This window comes from Microcaecilia unicolor, chromosome 3, assembly GCF_901765095.1.
Source record: "Microcaecilia unicolor chromosome 3, aMicUni1.1, whole genome shotgun sequence".
NCBI lineage: Eukaryota > Metazoa > Chordata > Amphibia > Gymnophiona > Siphonopidae > Microcaecilia > Microcaecilia unicolor.
In genome coordinates, this window is record NC_044033.1 from 268827440 (window position 1) to 268852241 (window position 24802).

Below are 24802 nucleotides of genomic sequence, written 5' to 3' on the forward strand. Positions count from 1 at the left end.
ACCATAGCCCTAAGGGGTGAAGGGGGGCACCTGGATGTGGGTACAGTGGGTTTCAGGTGGGTTTTGAAGGGCTCACATTTACCACCACAAGTGTAACAGGTGGGGGGGTGGGCCTGGGTCCGCCTGCCGGAAGTGCACTGCACCCACTAAAACTGCTCCAGGGACTTGCATACTGCTGTCATGAAGCTGGGTATGACATTTGAGGCTGGCAGAGAGGCGTGGAAAAAATTCATTTTTTTTAGGGTGGGAGGGGATTGGTGACCACTGGGGGAGTAAGGGGAGGTCATCGCTGATTCCCTCCGGTGGTCATCTGGTCAGTTTGTGCATCTTTTTGAGGCTTGGTTGTGAAAAAAAATGGACCAAGTAAAGTGGACCAAATGCTCGTCATTGATGCCCTTCTTTTTTCCATTATCGGCCAAGGACGCCCATCTCTTAAACACGCCCCAGTCCTACCTCCGACATGCCCCCTTGAACTTGGTCGTCCCCGCAACGGACTGCAGTTGAGGACGCCCAAAATCGGCTTTCAATTATGCCGATTTGGGCGACCCTGAGAGAAGGACACCAATCTCCCGATTTGTGTCGGAAGATGGGTGCTCTTCTTTTTCGAAAATGCCCGTTTATCTACCAGCTTGAGTGAGGGATCCTTTTACTAAGCCGTGTAGATGCCTATGCTCACCCAACGCACATCAATTTTGAGTTACCACCCAGCTAACGAGTGGCCGTTGTGGTAATTTCATTTGCAGGGCCGGATACTACCCAGTGGTAATCACCACTGAGTCAGCGCAGGAGCCCTTACTGCCACCTCAATGGGTGGCGGTAAGGGCCCCACCTCGAAATGGCCACGTGGCAAGTGCTTTACTTGCCACTAAGCCATTTCCTGAAGGAAAGCGAGACCGACCCTTTTACCAGCTGAGGTAAAAGGGGGCCTCGGCACGTGTGTAAAACATGCGCCGATGCCAATGCAGGCCCCCTTTTGCCACAGCTTGGTAAAAGGGGGCCTAAATAAAAAATGATCCAATATAGTAGTGAACAATGGCAAAGTATGAAATGAAAATCTAAAACAGTTCAATACACATAACCAAGAGAACATCCAAGATTACGCTATACAATTGAAGCATGTATCTAATGAGGACTTTCATAGATAGAGGCATAGCGACAGGCAGTTATAATCACCAGAACTGGCTTCACTATTAGTATAAACAGCGACAAGAAGTACCAGGAGCCTTCAAAATCGGGACAAAATTTCTTTAATCATGTAACTTGCACATCAATTCTTTCCTAAATGACCCACCATTACTATAATCATTGATCCAATTCAACAACCTCCTCCTGTCACTTTTGCAAGAGTGCTGGAGAGTCTCAACACCATGCGGGCCTATATGGAGGCCAATGGATGTCAGTGCTATGACAGTTTTTACTGTCTGGCAGACGTAGTCTATGGAACTCACAGACACAAGAGTGTACAGATGACTATAACTGATTACTTCAAACCAGCCTAATGTCAGTTAACTGAGACTGTATACTGTATGTATAATAATAAACAGTACTGTACATATGTTTATCAGATGTCAAGCGTCTTTGGGTCACAACGGTTAAGTGCACGCTCCGGTTAACTGCATGCATTTCTTTGGTCCCAGACCCTTGCACTTAAGCGGATTGCACTGTATATATCAAAATAGTGACAAAACTTTATCTTATTCTCCATACAAGCCCCCAATCTTTCTTATTTGTCTTCTGTTATCCCTTTGTAACACCAATTGTATTTCTTTCCTTGTTATGGTATCACCATAACAAATCTTTGTAAGCCACATTGAGCCTGCAAATAGGTGGGAAAATGTGGGATACAAGTGTAATAAATAAATACCTATAATTAACCTATTCCTCTCATACTCCCTGGGAATAGTGGTGCCCTAGAAGACATGATACCCCCTGTGCTTTGCTTTTCTGTTTATATTATATTTCATCCCCTCCTCTCCTTTGTTCTGCTGACCTTTGCTTTTTCCTCTCTGTCCTCTCTTCCCCTCTTGCATTGGAAGCTGCTCAGACTTTTCTTGACAGGCAGGGTATAAGCCTGTAATAAACTTGAACTGTTCAGCAGTTACAGATGAATGTCTTTAAGTACTCTTAAGTGGGAGTCTCAAATTTATAGGCACAGCAAACAGAAAGAACCTCTATGAAGGAACAGCAGGAGCAGGAGAAAGTAGAGGCTGGCCAAAGGACGATCCAACACAGGAAATGGTGCTTAAATTTATTTATTTATTTATTACATTTGTATCCCACATTATCCCACCTCTTTGCAGGCTCAATGTGGCTTACAATTCGTCATGGATACTGGAAATAGAAGAGAATATACATTTGGTTTTACAGAGGGGTATGGGTTACATGGTGGTAAAATACATGAGAGTGTTAAAGCAAAAGGCATTAAACGACATTTCTGGATATATTAAGGATAGTACAGTTACACGTGTTGATCTTTATGATATATCTTGTCGAAGAGATAAGTTTTCAATAGTTTAAGGAAATTGGTCCATTCATAAACCGTTTTCAGGTCACGTGGCGCTTTATTCACAGCATAAGTAGAAGGACCCAACACGGTCCGTGTTTCGGGGGCACAATCCTGCCTGCCTCAGGGATCACAATCGAACTCTGTGGGTGGCAAGCTGCAGCCAGAAACAGAGCAATGCAGTTGCAGCTGAACGAGGACCTGACTTGGTAGAGGAGCATACACACACACACACACACGTGTGTTGGGTCTTTCTACTTATTCTATGAATAAAGTATATTTCCTGTGTTGGATCATCCTTTGGCCTGTCCCAAATTTATGCCAGCATCCTCAGTCGCTAAAAATAACTGTCTCGGTACAGTTCTTAGTTTGTGAGGTAGTGGTGTTATTGCGAGGTGGTAGTTTTTGGGGCTGGGGCAGTTTTCAGGGTGGTGTGTGCAGTTGCAGAGAGGTAGTTTTTGGGTGTGTGGGCAGTATGTGGGGTTGTGTAGCAGTTACAAAAGGTAATTTTTGGGTGTGGAACAATTGACAAGGTAATTTGCGGGGTGGTGGAAATGTTGCAGGGGATAATCTTTGGGGATAGGACCATTTGCAGGATGGTTTGACAGGTGTGGGACACTAGCAGCTGGGCAATTGTTGTGCTCTGAGGTAGTTTAGGGAGGGTAGTTTTAGAGAGAGGTTGGGGGGTTCTCTAACTGCTACATTTCAGTCTATCTATGCTACAGATAGGGAACATCTTTTCCAATGGAAATGCATATGGATTTTTTTTGGGAGGGGGAGGGGGTAGAGGGGTGGTTATTTCTCTGCAACTCCCAGTCCGATTTGGCCCATTTTCAAACCCATTTCATCTTTTTAACGGTTCTTCCCTCATGCCACGTTTCATCCCAATTTTTTAATAGTTATTTTGCCCAGGGACAGACAGATAGACAGACATTCACGACCCCTTTAGTATAATTTTTTACAACTTTCATTGGGTTGAAATGAATATAAAAGACCTTACACAGTGGAACGCTTGTTTTCTTCTCTCTGTAACAGAAGGATATAATTAAACTTTATTACTTTCCTGCAAAAGCTTTATTTTGATTACTGATTGGACATCAGTGTAAATCAGTGAAAAGTGATAATGCATGCCTGTAGTCTTCCATTGGATTGGTGAGTGGTCCTTCATCACTTGTTAATTGTGTCCATTATTAAGGTTTAATGTTATGAAAATTTGGTTGAATTGGCCATTCACAATCTAGTGTAACCTGAACAAGACACTTTAAAATTCATTATCTGACATGGGAGCACCTTTTACTGTACTCTGCCCTTCATTATTATCTCTGATTAAATTATGTGATACACTCATTGAAAACACCTCCTTTTGTACAGCAGTGATAGAAGGGAGAAAGAATGTCTTGAAATGTTTTTGCTGAATTAATTTATGATCAAAAATTCTCTTAAGGTTATTTTTACTCAATGTGGGGCTCTGAAATCACTTAATAGTTGTTATGGAGGCCCAGTGTGACTGTCTTATACTTCAGTATGTGAAGAGGGCAGAGATCATTGTTTTCATAGTAGAGAATATAATGTAATTTTTTATGACATTTGGATTTGTTTGTAAATCCATTTATGAGGCTTATAAGTGACTACGGTTGGGCACCATCATTCTAAGTTTTTACCAGTGTGGTATACTCTTCAGTAGTTACTGGAAACACTGTCATTAATTGCAGGCTTTCGATGCTTCTAGTCCATTCCCATCTCTTAATGGTGTGTCTGTTTATTGTGTAAATCTATGTTCTAATTTGCTAATTATCAACATTAGCTTATGAGTGCTTGAAACGTTCCAAAGGGAGTAAGTGGTTGTAAGGCAACTAATGAATGAGGGGAGAACACAATGCTATCTACAGGGAGCACAGCCAATAACAGTCCTGGTTCAGAACATGGAAAGGCTTTCATTCAGCTTGCAAAGTTCAGTTTTTCTACTTCCTTAGAATACCTCTGTTTTGTAAAATCTCTTAGAGGAGCACTTCAGGTTTTTCTATGATGCGGATGAACTCCATAATACTTAACATAAAAGATGGTGAACTGAAAAGCAGTGTCTCTTATATTTATGTTTATCCACTCCTACCCTAGCTGAGATAATATTTAACCATCTCTCTGACCTCATGTACACCTTTCGTTAAATTAGTCCCCTTCCTTTCTAACTCTTCTTACTCTTTTCCCTATCTATATGTTCCATCTTTGCTTATACCTTTCACTGTCAATTAAAATGTTCTATTACGTTTTGTGTTGACATTTTAAGTAGTATACCATCCTGCTTATAATCGAACGAGAAAAACGCCCAAGTTCCGACCTAAATCGGGAGATGGACGTTTATCTCACAAAACCGAATAAAGCGGTATAATCGAAAGCTGATTTTTGGACGTTTTCAACTGCACTCCATCGTGGATGCGGACAAAGTTGATGGGGGCGTGTCAGAGGTGTGGCGAAGGCGGAACTGGGGCGTGGTTATCTACCGAACAAAGATGGGCGCATTTCACCGATAATGGGAAAAAAGTATGCGTTTTTAGCTAGAATTTAGGACACTTTTCCTGGACCCTGTTTTTTCACGAATAAGGCCCCAAAAAGTGCCCTAAATGACCAGATGACCACTGGAGGGAATCGGGGATGACCTCCCCTGACTCCCCCAGTGGTCACTAACCCCCTCCCACCACAAAAAAATGATGTTTCACAAATTTTTATTTTCACCCTCAAATGTCATACCCAGCTCCCTGGCAGCAGTATGCAGGTCACTGGAGGAGTTGTTAGGGGGTGCAGTGGACTTCAGGAAGGTAGACCCAGGCCCATCCCCCCTACCTGTTACAATTGTGCTGCTTAATGCTTATTAGTCATCCAACCCCTCCAAACCCACTGTACCCACATGTAGGTGCCCCCCTTCACCCCTTAGGGCTATAGTAATGGTGTAGACTTGTGGGCAGTGGGTTTTGAGGGGGATTTGGGGGGCTCAACACACAAGGGAAGGGTGCTATGCCCCTGGGAGCTCTTTTACCTGTTTTGTTGGTTTTGTAAAAGTGCCCCCTAGGGTGCCCGGTTGATGTCCTGGCATGTGAGGGGGACCAGTACACTACGAATTCTGGCCCCTCCCACGAATAAATGTCTTGGATTTATTCGTTTTTGAGCTGGGCGCTTTCATTTTCCATTATCGCTGAAAAACAAAAACGCCCAGCTCACACATTGTTGAATAAAACATGGGCGTCTATTTTTTTCGAAAATATGGTTCGGTCCGCCCCTTCACGGACCCGTTCTCGGAGATAAACGCCCATGGAGATAGGCGTTTTCTTTCAATTATGCCCCTCCATGCCATACTTTGTATTTTATTTGAATATTTTTACTGCTGTAATTGCCTGTTGCTCATGTTTGATTTATTCTTACTGTACTCTGCCTTGAGTGAATTCCTTCAAAAAGGTGGTAAATAAATCCTAATCAAATAAATTAAAAAATGTGATGCAGTTTTATTTAATTAATGTATTTTTTAATGCAGCATATCATTGTGACTTCTGAAGTTGACTGCATTCATTGCACTTTCCTGTCGTGATATTATTCCTGCACTGTCCTAAGAAGCCCGGTTACAACTATCGCAATGATACAGGAATCTAGGACAGGTGCCACTTTAAAGAACAGGAACCTGAAGGACTGATTTATTTTTTCCCACAGATGCAGATTCCTATGCTAGTTGCAGGGCTCATTTATGAAAATAGTCTTAAAAAACAAAATTATGAGTTGTTCCCCTTGAAGATCCATTAGGGGCCTTTTTACTAAGCCAAGCACATGCCAAATTGGAGTTGCCGCCCAGTTACTGCATGGCCCTTGTGGTAATTTCAATTTTGGCGCATGTCAGCAAAAAAATTTTTTTTAATTTTCTGGCGCACGGCAGCTACGCGCGTCAAGTGGTATTTGACGCGTGTACACCATTACCACCCAGTTACCACGTGAGACTTTACCACTGTATCAATGGGTCGCGATAAGGTCTCAGACCCAAAATGGACATGTGGCAATTTTCATTTTGCCGCATGACCGTTTTCGGCAAAAAAAAGGCATGTTTTTGTAGGTGCACTGAAAAATTATTCTTTGTGCGCCCAAAACACGCGTCTACACTACCACAAGCCATTTTTCTGCACACCTTAGTAAAAGGACCCCTTAGCTAACAATATTAACATCTATGATAATTCATAACAACATACTTTTCTCAAAAATTTCAGTACATGTTATAGCGAAATTGTGAAATGTCTACATCTATGTGAAGTGAAAAATCTCAGCTGCTTAGTCACAGGTTTCAAACCTTGAGAAGTGCTTTGGCTGGAGATATAACTTACCTCAGCAGATAAACATACTGTACTTGAATGGTGTCTTTGCAGAGAAAAGGCATGAGTTTACAGAAGAAGTGGAGCATTGCTTGGTTCTATAAGAGCTAGAAGAAAATTGACCCTGGGCCCAACATGGGTGGGCAGAAGAACTCCGCCCTGTCCCACTAGTGATTTGGTCTCTCCCTCTCTTGCCTGCATGCCATATAGTCTCTCAAACCTCCCTCCTCCCCTGCATACCTTTTAAGTAGCAGATTTTCACCAGCAGCGAGCACTAACTAATACAGACTGCTCATGTTGGCCCCACAGCCTTCCCTCTGATGCAACTTCCTGTTTCTGCATAGGTGGGAACATATCAGAGGAAAGACTGTAGGACCGGTGTGAACAGCATGTATCAGTCGCTGCTTGCTGCAGGTGAAGATCTGCTATTTACAAGGTATGCAGGAGGGACAGCTGTTGGGAATTTTTGGCTGGTAGGGCTTCTGCCAGCCACTTCATAGGTGTACTGCTATTGGGTGGGCCTGAGCCCAAAATGGGTGGGCCTAGGCCCACCCTTGGCTATGCCACTGCTATGCGGTGTATTTTCAAAGCACTTAAACTTACAAATTACATAGTAGCCAATGGAACTTGGTAAGTCTAAGTGTTTTGAAAATGAGCCCTCATGCGACTGAGTCCACATGTGATTTTTAGAGCTATTGTAACTTTTCTGTGTTGCATGTGCTACATGCATTAACTTTCTGTATGTAAAACAAACTTAATTTCATGTTCCAGGTGGCAACAGCAAATCTTGCTTGGGCCTCGGTAGCAATACATCAAGTTCAGGTGAGTTTTATGAATTTTGTTTCCTGATGTGCTTATTTACTGAGTAAAAAGAGAATGGAAGGGCTATGGAGAACTGCTAGAAAAGAAAAATCTTGTGCCTGATAGGATGTGAAAAAAAGAATTTCATTAAACTGGATACTAAGGTGTATCGTTTCTTTAAAATAATTTAGAATAAAAATTAAAAATGTCAAAAGTAGAGCAATATTCAAAAGCCTCAAAGTACCCTTACTCTCATCATGTTAAACAATCATTCCATTCCCTAAAATACACCGGCATAGCTCCTTCACCCCCATAGGCTTTGACAAATAGCCACACTTTACACTATTTTACCACATTCCAGAGATAATTTCATATTGAATAAAGAAAATGCTCTAGATATCAATACTGGGAAACTCCAAAAACCCGTATACTTAAAGTACTATAATTAACTAATGGTTTGGAAAACTAAATATAGAGATAGGTGTGTCACCGCTCTTAACTTAAGGATCCACAATCAAGATCTAGATTATATTTTAACAAAGGAACCTCAAACCACCTCATGGACACCCATTGCTACTCAAGCTTGGTTTGCCATTCAAATGAGGAGTAAATTACTATCACTGGTTCAGGTGGGGAGACTTGGAGAAAAAAAGCCACCCGAAAAAACTCAAATATAATTGAGAAAACCGGATGGTCTAAAAACTCCTCGCCTCTCAACCATTAACAAAAGTTAAGATAGGTGCACCTCCCCCATCATATATACCCCCCACTTATTCTCCTATACAACCGCCTGAACATATAACTCTCTGCCTGCTAATGTATTACTAACCTGGAGCGGTCTCTTGCAACTAAATAGTCAAATCTCGTAGCATAGAACTCGTTCTCTATTGTTCTTTTTATAAATAAACAAATCTTTCTTGTTAGTTCATACTATTCAACAGTCACTTATCTGATTGTTGTTGACGCAGGACTCCTTAGGAATACTATTTTCAGGCTGGAGGTAGTCGAAAGTGGAGCTGGTGCTGGTGCTCTATTGTTCAGTTACATGAAACACCTTCCGTGTCTCTTTAACAATTGCTTTTCCAGTTATAAGAAACACCCTCCGTGTCTCTCTTACAATCACTCTTCCGACAAGTGCGCCTTGTTTCGCCAAAATCTGGCTGCTTCAGGAAAATTTTATAACTGGGATCCTGCTCCGGACCTCGAGAAAACCGAACTTGTTCACAATTTCAATTCACAGAATGGCGCAAAGAAACAGATCGCTACCCGGAAATATAAACCCTGCCGCATCAGAGCTACAGAATTGGAACGCCCCGCCTCCATACAGGTTGCTCCAATCAATTTCTTCAAGGAATTCCTTACTAGAAAGAGTTTGTAAATATACGGATTGTTTCCTAAGATCATTAGTACAAAATATACCAGCCTATATCAGAGATACTTCCCATTTTTTGCAAATACTAACAAGGTTAAGTATCAATGAAGAGACACTGTTAGTCACTCTGGATGTACATTCTCTCTATACTGCAATTCGTCAAAAAGAAGCCGTACGGGCAGTTGAAAATGCACTAGAGGGTCGCCCTCGTCCACACACAGTACCTACTGAGTTTATAGTACAATTAGTTGAAATTGCTTTATTCAATAATCATTTTATTTTTAATAATGATCTGTATTTGCAGATCTCAGGCATAGCTATGGGAGCCTCATTTGCTCCTTCAATAGCAAATATTTTCATGGGTCAATACGAAAAACAATTTGTATATACGGCACAAGGATATGCGAAAGTTAAATACTGGGGTAGATATATTGACGATGTTTTCCTTCTCTGGCAAGGTTCACAAAGGGAACTGGAGGAGTTTGTTACGGGCTTGAATGAATGTCATGCAACGATCAAATTTGAAAGTAATAGTCATCCAAAGTCGATCAATTTTTTGGATGTACTCATCAAAAAAGACTTTGGGTCTCTAAGAACAGATGTTTTTGTCAAAAGTACAGACAGAAATTCATTGTTGAGATATGACAGCATGCATCCTTACCATCTTAAACAAAGCCTACCATTTTCCCAGTTCCTCCGTTATCGAAGGATTTGCGATACGGCAGAGCAATATCAGGAATCCTCTAAGAAATTGCAGATGAAATTTAAAGAAAGAGGTTATCCTGATAAATTGATTAAACATTCTTTCAAACGTGCTCTATACAATCATAGAGAATCTTTATTATCTCCAGAAACACAAAATCATGTAGATACACGGCAACAAGGGGATTCACAAGTTACGACTTGTGTTTTGAAATTTACTAATCGCTCTCCTCAAATTGCGGCTATTCTAAGGAAACATTGGAACATTATGTCTACACAACCAGCATTTCTTGATCATCATTTAATGATGTCTTTTTCACGCAATAGGAATCTTCAAGATCAATTTAGCTATGCCGATGTGTGGACACAAAAACATCATATAGTAGGACGCCATCGAAAATGTGGACACTGCTCGATTTGTTCAATAACTAAGGAAGGTTCTGTTTTCACTTCTACAACTGGTAGAGAGTTTCAGCTGAGACATAATACCACATGTGAGTCTGCCAATGTGGTTTATGTGTTCTGGTGCCCGTGTGGCTTAATGTATGTGGGACATACCACACGCCAGTTTAAAACTAGAGTCATCGAACATAGACATTGTGTAACTAAACTTAAGCTGGAGGCACCAATGACTCGACATTGTGTGCATTTCCAACACCAATTTGATCAATTAACCTGCATGGTCATTGACCAAGTGATATTGGGTAAGAGAGGGGGGGATATTAAAACCATTCTATGGAGAAAAGAACAGTTTTGGATCTATCTTTTGCAAACAGTGGAACCGCAAGGTTTGAACCGCAATATAGAATGGAACGCCTACTATTAAAGCTCATAGGCCATCTTTCAGTCATGGAATAAATTGATTGGAGCAACCTGTATGGAGGCGGGGCGTTCCAATTCTGTAGCTCTGATGCGGCAGGGTTTATATTTCCGGGTAGCGATCTGTTTCTTTGCGCCATTCTGTGAATTGAAATTGTGAACAAGTTCGGTTTTCTCGAGGTCCGGAGCAGGATCCCAGTTATAAAATTTTCCTGAAGCAGCCAGATTTTGGCGAAACAAGGCGCACTTGTCGGAAGAGTGATTGTAAGAGAGACACGGAGGGTGTTTCTTATAACTGGAAAAGCAATTGTTAAAGAGACACGGAAGGTGTTTCATGTAACTGAACAATAGAGCACCAGCACCAGCTCCACTTTCGACTACCTCCAGCCTGAAAATAGTATTCCTAAGGAGTCCTGCGTCAACAACAATCAGATAAGTGACTGTTGAATAGTATGAACTAACAAGAAAGATTTGTTTATTTATAAAAAGAACAATAGAGAACGAGTTCTATGCTACGAGATTTGACTATTTAGTTGCAAGAGACCGCTCCAGGTTAGTAATACATTAGCAGGCAGAGAGTTATATGTTCAGGCGGTTGTATAGGAGAATAAGTGGGGGGTATATATGATGGGGGAGGTGCACCTATCTTAACTTTTGTTAATGGTTGAGAGGCGAGGAGTTTTTAGACCATCCGGTTTTCTCAATTATATTTGAGTTTTTTCGGGTGGCTTTTTTTCTCCAAGTCTCCCCACCTGAACCAGTGATAGTAATTTACTCCTCATTTGAATGGCAAACCAAGCTTGAGTAGCAATGGGTGTCCATGAGGTGGTTTGAGGTTCCTTTGTTAAAATATAATCTAGATCTTGATTGTGGATCCTTAAGTTAAGAGCGGTGACACACCTATCTCTATATTTAGTTTTCCAAACCATTAGTTAATTATAGTATATTGAATAAAGAAACATTTTCTCTGGAGTGGAGGAGTGGCCTAGTGGTTAGAGCAGAGTTGGCCAGTTCAAATCTCACCACTGCTCCTTGTGATCTTGGGCAAGTCACTTAACCCTCCATTACTTCAGGTACAAGCTTAGATTGTGAGCCCTCCTGGGACAGAGAAATACCCCCAGTGTACCTGAATGTAACTCACCTTGAGCTACTCCTGAAAAATGTGTGAGCACAAAAAAAAAAAATCTAAATTTATTACTTAGTAGCTTCATTGTGTGCCCCCTAGTCCAAGTATTTTTGGAAAGAGTAAATAAGCAATTCACATCTACCTGTTCCACTCCACTTGATATTTGAAAGACTTCTCTCATATCTCCCCTCAGCTGTCTCTTCTCAAAGCTGAAGAGCCCTAGCCGCTTTAGCCTTTCCTCATAGTGGAGCCGTCCCATCCCATTTATCTTTTTGTCTCCCTTCTCTGTACCTTTTCTAATTCCACTATATCTTTTTTGAGATGCGGTGACCAGAATTTCACATAGTATTTGAGGTGCAGTCGCACCATGCAGCAATACAAAACCATTATAATATTCTCATTTTTGTTTTCCATCCCTTTGCTAATAATTTTTAAAATTTTATTTGCTTTCTTAGCCACCACTGCATACTGAGCAGAGGGTTTCAACTTATTATCAACAATGACACCTAGATCCTTTTCCTAGGTGGTGATTCCTAATGTGGAACCTTGCATCATGTAGCTATAGTTTGGGTTCTTCTTTCCCACATGTGTCACTTTGCACTTGCTCACATTCAACATCATCTGCCATTTGTATGCCCAGTCTCATAATGTCCTCTTGCGATTTAACAACTTTGAATAACTTTGTGTCATCTGTAAATGTAATTACCTCACTAGTTATTCCCATCTCTAGATCATTTATAAATAGGTTCCAGCACAGATCCATGGGGAACCCCACTATCTACTCTTTTCCATTGAGAATACTGACCATTTAACCTTAGTCTGTTTTCTGTCATTTAACCAGTTTTTAATCCACAATAGAACACTACTTCCTATCCCATGAGGAGTACTTTGTCAAATGCCTTTTGAAAATACAGGTACTCAATATCGACTGGCTTATGTTGTTTATTCACATGTTTATTCACCCCGTCAAAGAGTCCAAATAAAATTAAGTCCTCCTTCCAATAGGTATTTAAGATGCCTATTATGTCTACTTCTTCATGGGCATCTACACTGCTAGAATGTGCTAATTTTTAGCACTATTTCTCTATATCACTATTGATAATACTGCCTGAAAGAAACAAAATGAAAAATTCTATAAGTAACGGAATTAAATAAATTAAAAAAATTAAAAAAATTACTTTCTTATGCATTATTCTTTGTTATGTATCCTATACTGTTTATTGTAAGACACATTGAACTCAAACTTGTTTGGGATAATGTGAGATATAAATATCACAATTAAGGTGTCCTTTTATAAAGACACACTGAAAAAATGGCTTGCAGAAGTGTAGGCGTGGGTTTTGGGCGTGCACCAATCCATTTTTCAGCATGTCTGTGAAAAAGGCCTTTTTGGGGGGGGGGGGGGCGAAAATGGATGTGCGGCAAAATCAAAATTGCCACGGGTCCATTTGTGTCTGAGACCTTACCGCTAGCCATTGACCTAGCAGTAAAGAATCTGGGTGGTAATGACCTATGCGTGTCAAATGCCACTTGGCACGCGTCTGAAAATAAAAAATATTTTTCAGACACGCATATCAGACGCGTGCCAAAAATGAAATTACCGCAAGAGCTAAGCAGTAGTCAGGCAGTAACTCCATTTTGGCGTGCTTTGGGCGCATATAGACGCTTATATGGCTTAGTAAAAGGACCCCTAAATAAAATACATATTTGCCCTGCACACCCCTATCTTGTATCTAAATGCACTTGGGATATTCAGCTTTTCCATCTGATAAATCTTTGCAGGTTTTTTCACAGTATTCTGTGGCAGATATAGAATGGACCATTTTCTGGAAATAAAATATGTTTTTTTAATGTTGGAGAGCTATTTTGAATAGTATTTTTGGGGCTATAACAGTTGAAAACATCAACATAACATTTTATAATCAGTTGATAAGGGTAACACTAATATGTGCTATAACCTTTTTTTTTAGGTATTTTTGTTTTTGATTTTAAATTTGGATTCTTGATGACTGAATAGTATGTGCAGTTTCTGGTATAAAGGAAAGATTTTTTTCTCTAAATAAACTTATTCTCTGCCTCTCTTCTTAACTGCATCAGCCTTTACTATAACCTGTCAATGGGGATATTCTAACTTCATTATACTGTCAGTACCTTTTGTTGAAGATACCTTGTGTTCTGAGGGATCCTTTTACCAAGCTGCAGTAAAAGGGACCCTGCAGTAGCAGTGGCGACCGTTTATGCTGTGCACCGATACTCTTTGTACCGCAGCAGGTAAAAAGACCTAAAAAAGAAATGGCCATGTGGTAAGATTGCACTTACCATGTGGCCATGTGGGGGGGGGGGGGGGAGCACTTACCACCACCCACTGAAGTGGCGGTAAGGGTTCCCATGCTCACCCGGCAGTACCTGGATAGTGCACAGTGTTGCCCGATTACCACCAGGTAACCCCCAGCAAAATTATTTTTCAAATATTTCCGCTAGCTCTGGAAATGACGCATGCTGGGGGTGGAACTGACAGCCGTGCCCACATTGGGCCAGCGGTAGCTCCAGATTGGTGCGCGGTAAACCCACAGTAGGCTTACCTCCACTTTCAAAAAGGGCCTCCTGAATGACTGTGTTCCCCAAGTTTAACAGCAACTCTAACTCCTTTTCAAACATTTAGGCATCCTTTTTCAAAGCTGCGATTGAAAGTGGCCTTAGTGCGCTCTTATATGAGTCTTTCTGTGTGCTGATTAACACGATATTAGCTCGTGACCCCTTTCCACCTACAAAATTGATGGTGGTAAGGACTCCTGCGTTAATTTCTGGTAATGGCCACATGCTAATGGCATTAATTCATAAAATGGAAAAACAGGCTATTTTTCAAGCCACTTTCTACGCTGCTGGAAAGGGCTCACACGCTAATCCTGTGTTAATCAGTTAGCAAATGGCAATGTAGATGCATTGATTAGTGCCCACTCTGCCCGCCAGACATGTCCTCTCCCAGAAAAATTAAAAAAATATTTTTAGTATGTGGTTTGCGTGCACATATTCTGAACTGACCATGGGACAGCTCACAATAAGACCTTAAGATGTGGTAATCACGTGCTACTGCAGTTTAGTAAAAGGAACCCTTAATACCTGCAGCTTAGATCCACCGTGCTTAAAGAGAAGTTCATCTTTCAGAAAAGGCCCATCTTTCCCCGAAAACAATTCCTAAAAATTCTAAATGCCTGTTCACTGAACCATTGCCTCATCCATGGACTGAGACTTTAGAGCTCTGGAGCCGTGTTAGTTTAGGATAAATAATGTACATCGTTTGGCTTTCGCACATCACTAGGGTTGGTTGGCTCAACTGGAATCATGTACTGTATTTAAAATGCCCCTGTTTCTGATTGTATTCTAGGTGTGCAGAGGACTTGCCAAACAGACTGAGCTGAATGACTTCCTGCTTGATGTATCCAAGTAAGTTAAGTGTATTGTACAAAGCGACAAACACACATGCAGCTGCATATGACAGAAATTCTTACTTTCTGTTTGGGCACTTCAAAGTATTTTGTTATGCTAATCCTTTTGTAACCAGTCTTCAATTCTAAATATTTCATTTTCTTTTGAGATAAACTCTTTTAAATTTATTATGTTAACCCCCCCCGTAGACTGACTCTGGCAGACGCTTATACCATTATCAGGTTTGTGTGGTGCACTTGTTTGAAGATGTGACTATGCTGAATGAAGCATATGGTGGCCTTGAAAATTTCAGAAGGGAAGTGGAGACAGGGATGAGGGTTTCTTTAGCTATGGCAGGAGCAGTCAGAAATAACAGTCAGAATTAAACCCTTTTGAGCTGGTCAAGTGACTAGGTTGCCAACTGCTGTGTACAGTCTTGTTCTATCTCTGAGTTAAATCTTCCACCCTGCAAGCCAGCTATTGCTTAAAGGTGACACCTGCTGCTGGTTTGGTTCAGGCTAGAGAAAACAAAAGAAGAGAAATGACTCCACAGCAAATAGGCACCCAAAACAGGAATGAAGGGAAGGATTAAAGACTATCTGTATCTGCAAGACTGCCTGCAACAGAAGTTAGAAATTATATAAATAATACACAGTATTCAATAAATACAAATGACATATTAGTTAAATTCAAACATAAGCAATAGTGTTAATATTCAATAGCGATATACTGCATATGTACAGTTAGTCATACTTAGGGGCCCTTTTACTAAGCCCTGTAGGCACCTATGCATACCTAACGTGTATCAATTTGGAATTACCGCCCAGCTTCCACATGGCCTAGGCAAATTTCATTTTTTACACATATCCACTACGTGCGCCAGAAATTTGTTTTTATTTTCCGGTGAGCGGTTAGTAATTGGCTTTGTACGCGCGTAGACCATTACCACCTGGTTAACACATGAGACCTTACTGCTAAGTCAATGGGTGGCGGTAAGGTCTCAGACCCAAAATGGACGCACGCCAATTTTCATTTTGCCGCATGTCCATTATCGGCCAAAAAAAAAGCATTTTTTACAGGTATGCTGAAAAATGGATCTGCTTGTGTCTGAAACACCCGCCTACACTAGCACAGCCCATTTTTCAGCGCAACTTAGTAAAAGGACCCCTTAATTTGGAAACTAGGAAAAAGCCAAAACCCTCCCCCCCCAAAAGAAAAAGGGGGTGAGAAGGAAAAAAACAAAGAGAAAATGAGGACAAATAAGCATGTTTTTACAATAAATCAGTACCTAATGAAGGTAATTTTATAACAGGGCCCTTGGTTTCAGAGCAAACCAAGCCCTTTATGTAGGCACTATTTTATAAAGACATATTGACGCTTCTGTGTCTTCATAAAATATTAGCGTAAGTAGCAGAAATTATGATGGGCATGGATACTTAATATCTACTCTTGAGCAGGTGTAAGTGTCCCACTTGGACTGTACAAGCATGGGCATAGAGTAGATCAGTGATTCCCAAACCTGTCCTGGGGGAACCCCAGCCAGTCAGGTTTCTAGGATATCCACAATGCATTATTCATGAGATTGACTTGCATACACTGCCTCCTTGGTGTGCAGTGCTATCTCATGCATATTCATTGTGGATGTCCTGAAAACCTGACTGGCTACGCTTCACTGAGGACAGGTTTGGGAACCCCTGGAGTAGATTATTTTATAATCAGTGTGCATACTTGCAAACACTGTCCAAGCTCCTCCCAAACTCCACCCCTTGTTCCGCCCAAACTCCACCTCCTGTAACATAATGCACATTGTGTCATGGTGCGTAGTTAACGCCAGTTGAAATTTTTTTTTATATGAGTCCTTTTATGAGTGAGAGCCCACAGTGAACACTGTTAAGGTCTACACGCAACTAAATCATGTATTCTAGGCTTAGTACATTTGTTGTTTTTATGTGCTCTCCTAGTCACTACATTTGCTGTTGTAAATTTCATCTTGGTTATAGCCAAGGGTAAGCAATATGAGCTATTTATTTTTAATAGGCATGGATTTTCCTTTTGATTTATAGCTATACAATTGTACAGTTTTCTTATTTCATTGTCTGCTTTTTATTTTCAAGACAAGATACAAAGATGCAACAGTTAGTTGTGAATAGCCCCCTTGCAGTGAACAAGGAATCAAAAGTGGTTCACAGAGAAGCTACCTTTTTTAATGAATGGACCAGTGATTTTGTGTTGAAAGGCTGTCGGTCAATTCTGGCACACGACAGCGAAAGGCATTTTACATTTGGTGAGCTTCTCTTCTGTGATGTACAGAAACTAATATGGGTGTATTTGACTCCTAAAAAAGCACTTTGTAGCTTTTATTTTGATGACATCACAGTGGTTTTCCTTTTGGGATACTGGGCGATAAATATTTTAAAACATTTTTAGGAAGTTACTCATTTAGCTGGCAAAAAAATATTTTGGTTCTGTTGGTGATACATTTCCTCTCTGAAGGTGGGAAGGTACATATCATCCTGCCTGTCATTCAAGGTGTTTAGTTGTAATGAATGCAGAGTACCCCACATAGGGTTTGCTGTGATTTACATATGCTCTCCTTAAAAATAAATTAAAAAATACATTAAAAAAAATCTGAGAGTCATAATTTTAAATGCCTCTATCTTGAAACAATTTTTAAACTATATCCCTATGTTTGTGTTCAATATTTTTATTTTCTTAAGGTCATATTAAATTTTTTTTTAATTTTTTGCATCATTGTATCTTGTTTTCTCCTAGAAGTTACTTGGGGCAGAGGTCCCATAGGGTGTACAGTGTGATAGAGACCCCTAGGATTCAAGAGCATGCACCTAGATTACAGTGTTTAGGTGAGTGTAGACCTTAAATTAATAATGAAGTATTGATGTATATTGTTAAAATATGCTTATTTGTCTTCCTTTTTACCCCTTTCTCTTTTTTTCTCACTTTTAAAAATAATTTTATTACTTTGGTGGGTTTCTGACTTTTGTTTTGACATAAATATAAGCAAAAATATACGTCTGCTTTACATTCTTGTAGAATATTAGGAGGGACTTTTACTAAAGTGCGATAAGCAATCAGCGCAGGTTTTAGCATCTGCTAACACCAACCAGCTTTGTAAAAATCCCACACCAAGTAGTTGGGAAATTCTATAAATGGCACTCAAAAATCTGTGCTAGTCCCCAAATTGTATATTTCTGCCTGGAAATTGAAGAGTATTCTGTAACAATGCACATAACTTAATTGTTTTACTAGCTGATCAGCACCATTAATTGGATATTAAGCAATTATCAGCACTAATTGGTATAATTATGATTTACACACATTTACACTCGCTCAGCGTATTCTGTAACATGGTGCACACAAATTCTGATTCACGCAGATGAAAAGGAGGGTGGTTATGGTCATGGAATGGGTGTTTCTAAAATCTATGTGCATTATTATAGAATACACCCGCTCTCCCCTGGATTTTATATAGCATGCCTAGAGTTACGCATGATTCCACGCATAAATCTAGGCATATTTTATAACTACATGCGTAGATTAATTGTTTTAACAAGGTGTTAAGCATTGTTAACAGCTCTTAACAAGCAATAACGAGCACTAAATAATCATTCTTAAATAATTTATTTCTGAGGTTTTATATTTTATTTATTTATTTATTGCATTTGTATCCCACATTTCCCCACCTCTTTGCAGGCTCAATGTAGTGTTCTGTGTCGCTTTTATATTAATTTATGACATATTAAATTTGTATTTTTTTCTAATAAACCCTTACTTATGTTTGTGAAAATTAGTGATGAGGTCCAGTAGCCTTTGTCCTTCTGTTTGCTTGTCTGTTGACTGAAATAAGGCTCCCCATTTTGCTAGAGCTCTGGAAGGAGCATGGCACATGGCCTTTGTTTGAGATTTCTCACAGTGATGACCAGATTAAGTATACGGAGGGTGGGATGTAAATGGTGGATATATGTGCAGGTAGCTGCAAAGGAAGGCTCTTATGCATAAGTGGGAGCCCCGACCATGCTCCGCCTATGTACACACCCCTCGTATTATGCATAATGCCACTTAGGCAAGCCAATACAGATTAGCGCTTAATCATCCCACCAGCACTTTCAGAGGTAAGCGTCCATTTTGTCCTAGTATTCCATAAGGAAATAAAAGGGAAAGGGGATGGGATTTGATATACTACCTTTACTACTACTACTTATCATTTCTATAGTGCTACTAGACGTATGCAGCGCTGTACACTTGAACGTGAAGAGACAGTCCCTGCTTGAAAGTGCTTACAATCTAATTACGACAAACAAACAGGATAAATAAGGGATAAAGGAATTAATAAGGTACGAAAGATAAAACATGCATGGGTACTGTCAAGTGAATAGGGGTTAGGAGTTAAAAGCAGCATCAAAAAGGTGGGCTTCTAGCCTAGATTTAAAGATGGCCAGAGATGGAGCTTGATGTACTGGCTCAGGAAGGGAAGTCTATTCCAGGCATATGGTGCAGCAAGATAGAAGGAACGGAGTCTGGAGTTGGCAGTGGAGGAGAAAGGGTACAGATAAGATAGATTTACTTAATGAACGGAGTTCCCGGGGAAGACTGTAGGGAGATGTAAGAGTGGAGAGGTACTGAGGAGCTCCGGAGTGAATACACTTATAAGTCAATAAGAGGAGTTTGAACTGTATGTGGAAACGGATAGGGAGCCAATGAAGTGACTTGAGGAGAGGTCTAATATGAGCATACAACACTGGCAGAATATAAGTCGTGCCGCAGAATTTTGAACAGATTGAAGGAGAGAAAGATGGCTTAGTGGGAGACCTGTGAGAAGCAAGTTGCAATAGTCTAGGCTAGAGGTAATAAGAGTGTGGATAAGGGTTTTGGTAGTGTGTTTAGAAAGGAAAGGACAAATTTTGGTGATATTATAGAGAAAGAAATGACAGGTTTTAGCAGTCTGTTGAATATGTACAGAGAAAAAGAGAGAGGATTCAAAGATAACCCCAAGGTTATGAGCTGATGAGATAGGGAGAATGAGAGTGTTATCCACAGAGACAGAGAATGGGGGAAGAGGAGAGGTGGGTTTAGGGGGAATGACAAGAAGCTCAGTCTTGATCATGTTTAGTTTCAGATGGCGGTGAGCCATCCAGGCAGCAATGTCAGATGGGCAGGCTGATACTTGGGCCTAGATTCCTGCTAAGATTTCTGCTGTGGAGAGGTAGATCTGGGGGTCATCATCATAAAGGTGATACTGAAAACCATGGGATGAGATCAGAGCACCAAGGGAAGAAGTGTAGATGGAAAAAAGAAGAGGATCCACCAGAGTATACACTAAAAGTGTGATGAGAGAGAGAGAAGAAAAAACCCAGGAAAGAAGAGCCCTGAAATCCAAGTGAGGACAGCGTATCGAGGATCAGGCGGTGATCAACAGTGTCAAAAGCTGCAAATAGATCAAGAAGGATGAGGATAGAATAGAGACCTTTGGATCTGGCCAGGAACAAGTCATTGGAGACTTCAGCAAGGGCTGTTTCAGTTGAGTGAAGAGGGCGAAAGCCAGATTGAAGTGGATCAAGAATAGCTTGAGATGAAAGAAAGTCAACACAGCGGCGGTGAACAGCACATTCCAGTATCTTGGATAGGAAAGGGAGGAGGGAGATGGGTGATAATTAGAAGGACAGGTTGGGTCCAATGAAGGTTTTTTGAGGAGTGGTATAACTATGGCATGTTTGAAGGCAACAGGAACAGTGATTTCAGAAAAGGGAGAAAAGGAGGCAGGGGTTGAAGGGGGGTTGAGAGAATGGACTGAGGGAAGGAGAGGTGGAAGTGACTTGGTTGAGAATTCAAGTTTAATCTTGTGACCCTTATCATGAAAGTACTCAGCCAGAGTCTAGGGAGAAAGTGAAGGGGGAGTTGGAGGTGAAGGCACTTTGAGGAGAGAGTTCAGTGTGGCAAAGAGATGCCAAGGGTTTGAGCCAAGAGAGTTTGTCAACTGGATGTAGTTGTAGCAGTCCTGTTTGGCAAGTGAAAGAGCAGACTGGAAGGAGATCAGCAAAAATTTGAAATGTATGAACTCAGCATGGGCACGGGATTTCAGCCAAAGGCATTCAGCAGATCGGGCACAGGAACGTAGGTAGCGGATTCTAGAGGTCATACAAGGCTGGGGTTTGGTACGCCTTACAGAACGGGGAATTGGAGGAGTGAGAGTATCCAGAGCAGAGGAGGGAATACTGTTATAGGAAGAGACGGCCTCATTGACCGACTTGGATAACATAGTGGTTGACAAGAGGTTTGAAACACTGGAGGACAGAGTAGAAGACTCAATAGCCTGAAGATTCCTAAATGCATTGGTGGAGATTGGATGGGACTGGGGGGGGGGGGGTGTTTAAGTGTGAAAGTTATCAGATGATGGTCAGAGACGGGAAGAGCTGAGGTGCAGAAACTGGAGAGTGAGCAGTTAGAGAAGAAGATGAGATCAAAACAGTGGCCTTTCTTATGAGTAGGGTTAGTGGAGCACAGAAGATGATTAAAAAAGGATGTTAAAGCAAGAAACTGAGAGGCATAAGAGTCAGAGGGATCATTAGCATGAAAGTTAAAATCCCCAAGAATGAGGGAAGGAGATGAAGGTTCAAGAAAGAAGGAAAGCCAGGAGTCAGTCAGTGAGAAAGAAAGGAAAAAAGGGACTTATCAGGGGGTGGATAAATGACACCTACTCGGAGAGGTAGAGGAGTGAATAGATGGATTGAGTGGAATTTGAAGGAAGAAAAGCAGTGAAACTGAGGTGGAAGAAGAGGCTGAAAGCTACAAGAGGGTGAGAGTAGTAGCCTGACACCACCTCCACGGCCAACTGGGCGAGGAGTATGGGAGAAAAGGTAACCTCCATGACACAGGGCCACGGCTGAAGCAGAGTCTTCAGGGCAAAGCCAAGTCTCAGGGCAAGCAGATGGAGAGTATGAGAGATAAAGAGGTCGTGGATCTAGGAAAGTTTGTTACAGACAGAGCAGGCATTCCGCAGAGCACATGAGAAAGGGAGAGAAGAAGGGGAGAGGAGAGGAACAGAAATTAGATTGGAGACATCACTGTGTGACCTGCAGAAATAGAACGAGAGCTGATGTGAAGGACCAGGATTGGGATTGATATCCCCAGCAAAGAGCAGGAGAAGAAGCAAGAGAGTACGGAGAAGACTAGGAGAGGCATGACGATAGTGACGAAGATGAGATGTACTCAGACAGAAAGGAGATGGTTGAATGAAAGGAAGGAAACATTGAAGATTGAGAGCTAAGAAGAAGGGAGTAGACATTTACAGTGGTCAGGGCTGAATAGTCAGATTCAGCGCTGATCACTCTCTAGCCAAATTACAGCAATATTCAGTCATATCCAGATAGCAAAGTGGATAATGTTAGAATAGGTGTTTTGCTGTCTTAACTTTATCCAAATAGTTACCTGGATAGCAGGCTTAATATTGCCACTATCCAGATAACTGACGGGCCTGCCGTGGTTCCAAACACAGACCATCCTGGTACTGTCTGGATAGCACCAGTATAATGTATAGTGATTTTCAGTGGCATTATCATGGATGGCTCCAATCAGCACTCTGTATCTGGTTAGCAGCAGTTGCCACCCAGTTGAATAGCCTTAAATATCAGCCAGATTATAAATTTCTGTATCCAAGTTTTATCTTTATATACTACTCCGCCCTTTGGGAGCCTTCAGGGTGGTTTACAATCTAAAATAACATAAATAGAAAAACATAGAATAGACCTTTCCAAAAACAATGACAGGACTAAACCATAAAGGGAAGAGGGGGAGGCTTATACAATCTGGAACTTCCTGGAAAAGGAACAAAAACCACGCGGAGGGGCACAATCGAATGGGGCGCCCAAGTTTTCATGAGGGCGTCCTCACAGGATGGCCCTGCGAAGGAGTGGGGAAACCCATATTATTGAAACAAGATGGGCGTCCATCTTTCGTTTCGATAATACGGTCAGGGACACCCAAATCTCAACATTTAGGTCAATCTTAGAGATGGTCAACCTTAGAGATGGTTGTCCCCGGTTTTCAGCCATAATGGAAACCGAGGATGCCTATCTCAAAAATGACCAAATCCAAGCCCTTTGGTTGTGGGAAGAGCCAGAATTCATAGTGCACTGGTCCCCATGACATGCCAGGACACCAACCGGGCACCCTAGGGATCACTGCAGTGGACTTCACAAATTGCTCCCAGGTGCATAGCCCCCCAACCCCCCCCAAAAAAAAAAGCCCACTCCCCACAACCGTACACCACTACCATAGCCCCATTATTGGCCGAGGACGCCCATCTCTTAATTATGCCCTAGTCCCGCCTTCGCTGTGGTGCCGACACGCCCCTGTGAACTTTGGTCGTCCCCGTGATGGGAAGCAGTTGAGGACACCCAAAATCGGCTTTCAATTATGCCAATTTGGGCGACCCTGAGAGAAGGACGCCCATCTCCCAATTTGTGTCGGAACATAGGCGCTCTTGTCTTTCGAAAATTCCCCTGTATGTCATTAAAGTTTGCCTGATTGTCCTTGTGATTTTTGAAAAAAAGAAACTAACCTGCAGATAACTATAAGGCCCTTTTGCTAAGCTGTGATGGGCTCTAACACGCACCTAATGCAGCTTAAATCTGCAAACCACGGGATGCATTCTGGCATCCTGTGGTAACTGCCAAATTAGAGCATCTAATCTGGGTGCTAAAAAAATTTGTATATTTTTTTTGGGGGGTAGGAGTGTGAAGGGGAAGAGAGTGGGCTTACCTTCGCTAAACAATTGTAATGGGCTAATTGGTTAGTATAGAGTTACCATGTAAGCCCTTATCACCTACAAAAGGGGTGGCGGTAAGAGCTTACTCAGTAATTTTTTTTTCTTGATGGCCGCATGCAAATGGTAACATTAGCACATGGCCATTAATAGAAACAATAGAAAATCGGCCATTTTACAGCTGCAGTAATGGCCTTAACACACGAGAATAACCCGCAGAAGGGTGCACTAAGGCCACCTTGTGCCACAGGTTAGTAAAAGGATCCCATGTGCTGTGACAGTTTTCAGATATTACTTAACATACAGTGCATGCAGAAAACAATGCAACCAACTTAAATTGATAAATCCTTTCTCACGCAGGATACCTACTCTTAACATCACTCTGAGAGCCATCTTGTAAGGATAAATTGATGTTTGATGAAAACATAAATTTTCTTTTGGAAAAGTAGGGGTGTCCATGGAAAAGGTTTTCTTTGTTTCATTCTGTCTGTGTGTGTAAAAGCAGTTTTTACAGTTTTGGGTGATTTATGCATGCAAATTTATGCATGTGGAAAAAAATAAAAGTGAAGCAAATTGTTGAAAAGCAGCAGCAAGTAAATGTGTTAATCTTCTAGAATTTCACTCGCACTCCATTAGTCATTGTTGACTTCTCCAAAAACCTCCATAGCCTTGAGCACTGAAAGGATGCTAAACCTGGCCCCACAATTATTTTTTTTAACAGACTCCACTTACAAAATTTTATTACCGTGACTCAGCTTCTGGTCTTGCATTTTCCCAGCAGCAATATAATTATTTTCTACTGAGCCACTGAAGACCTAATGGTTCACCCAAGAACGTGTTTTTTTGGCAGCAAAGTTGAGCTGTGAAGGCAATTAAGATTAGTTTTCTGAAGAGAAGGCTGAAGATATGCAAGAAGTATCAACACAATTTT

At 41.2% G+C, this 24802-nt stretch overlaps 1 protein-coding gene across 1 annotated transcript in view; it reads left to right on the forward strand.

Moving 5' to 3' along the window:
- PDE10A (phosphodiesterase 10A) overlaps positions 1–24802 on the forward strand; it is a 464736-nt gene that overhangs the window by 314408 nt on the left and 125526 nt on the right. The window contains 2 exon segments of the mRNA XM_030198081.1: positions 7618–7668; positions 15052–15110. Of these exon segments, the coding sequence (XP_030053941.1) occupies positions 7618–7668; positions 15052–15110 (110 nt within the window).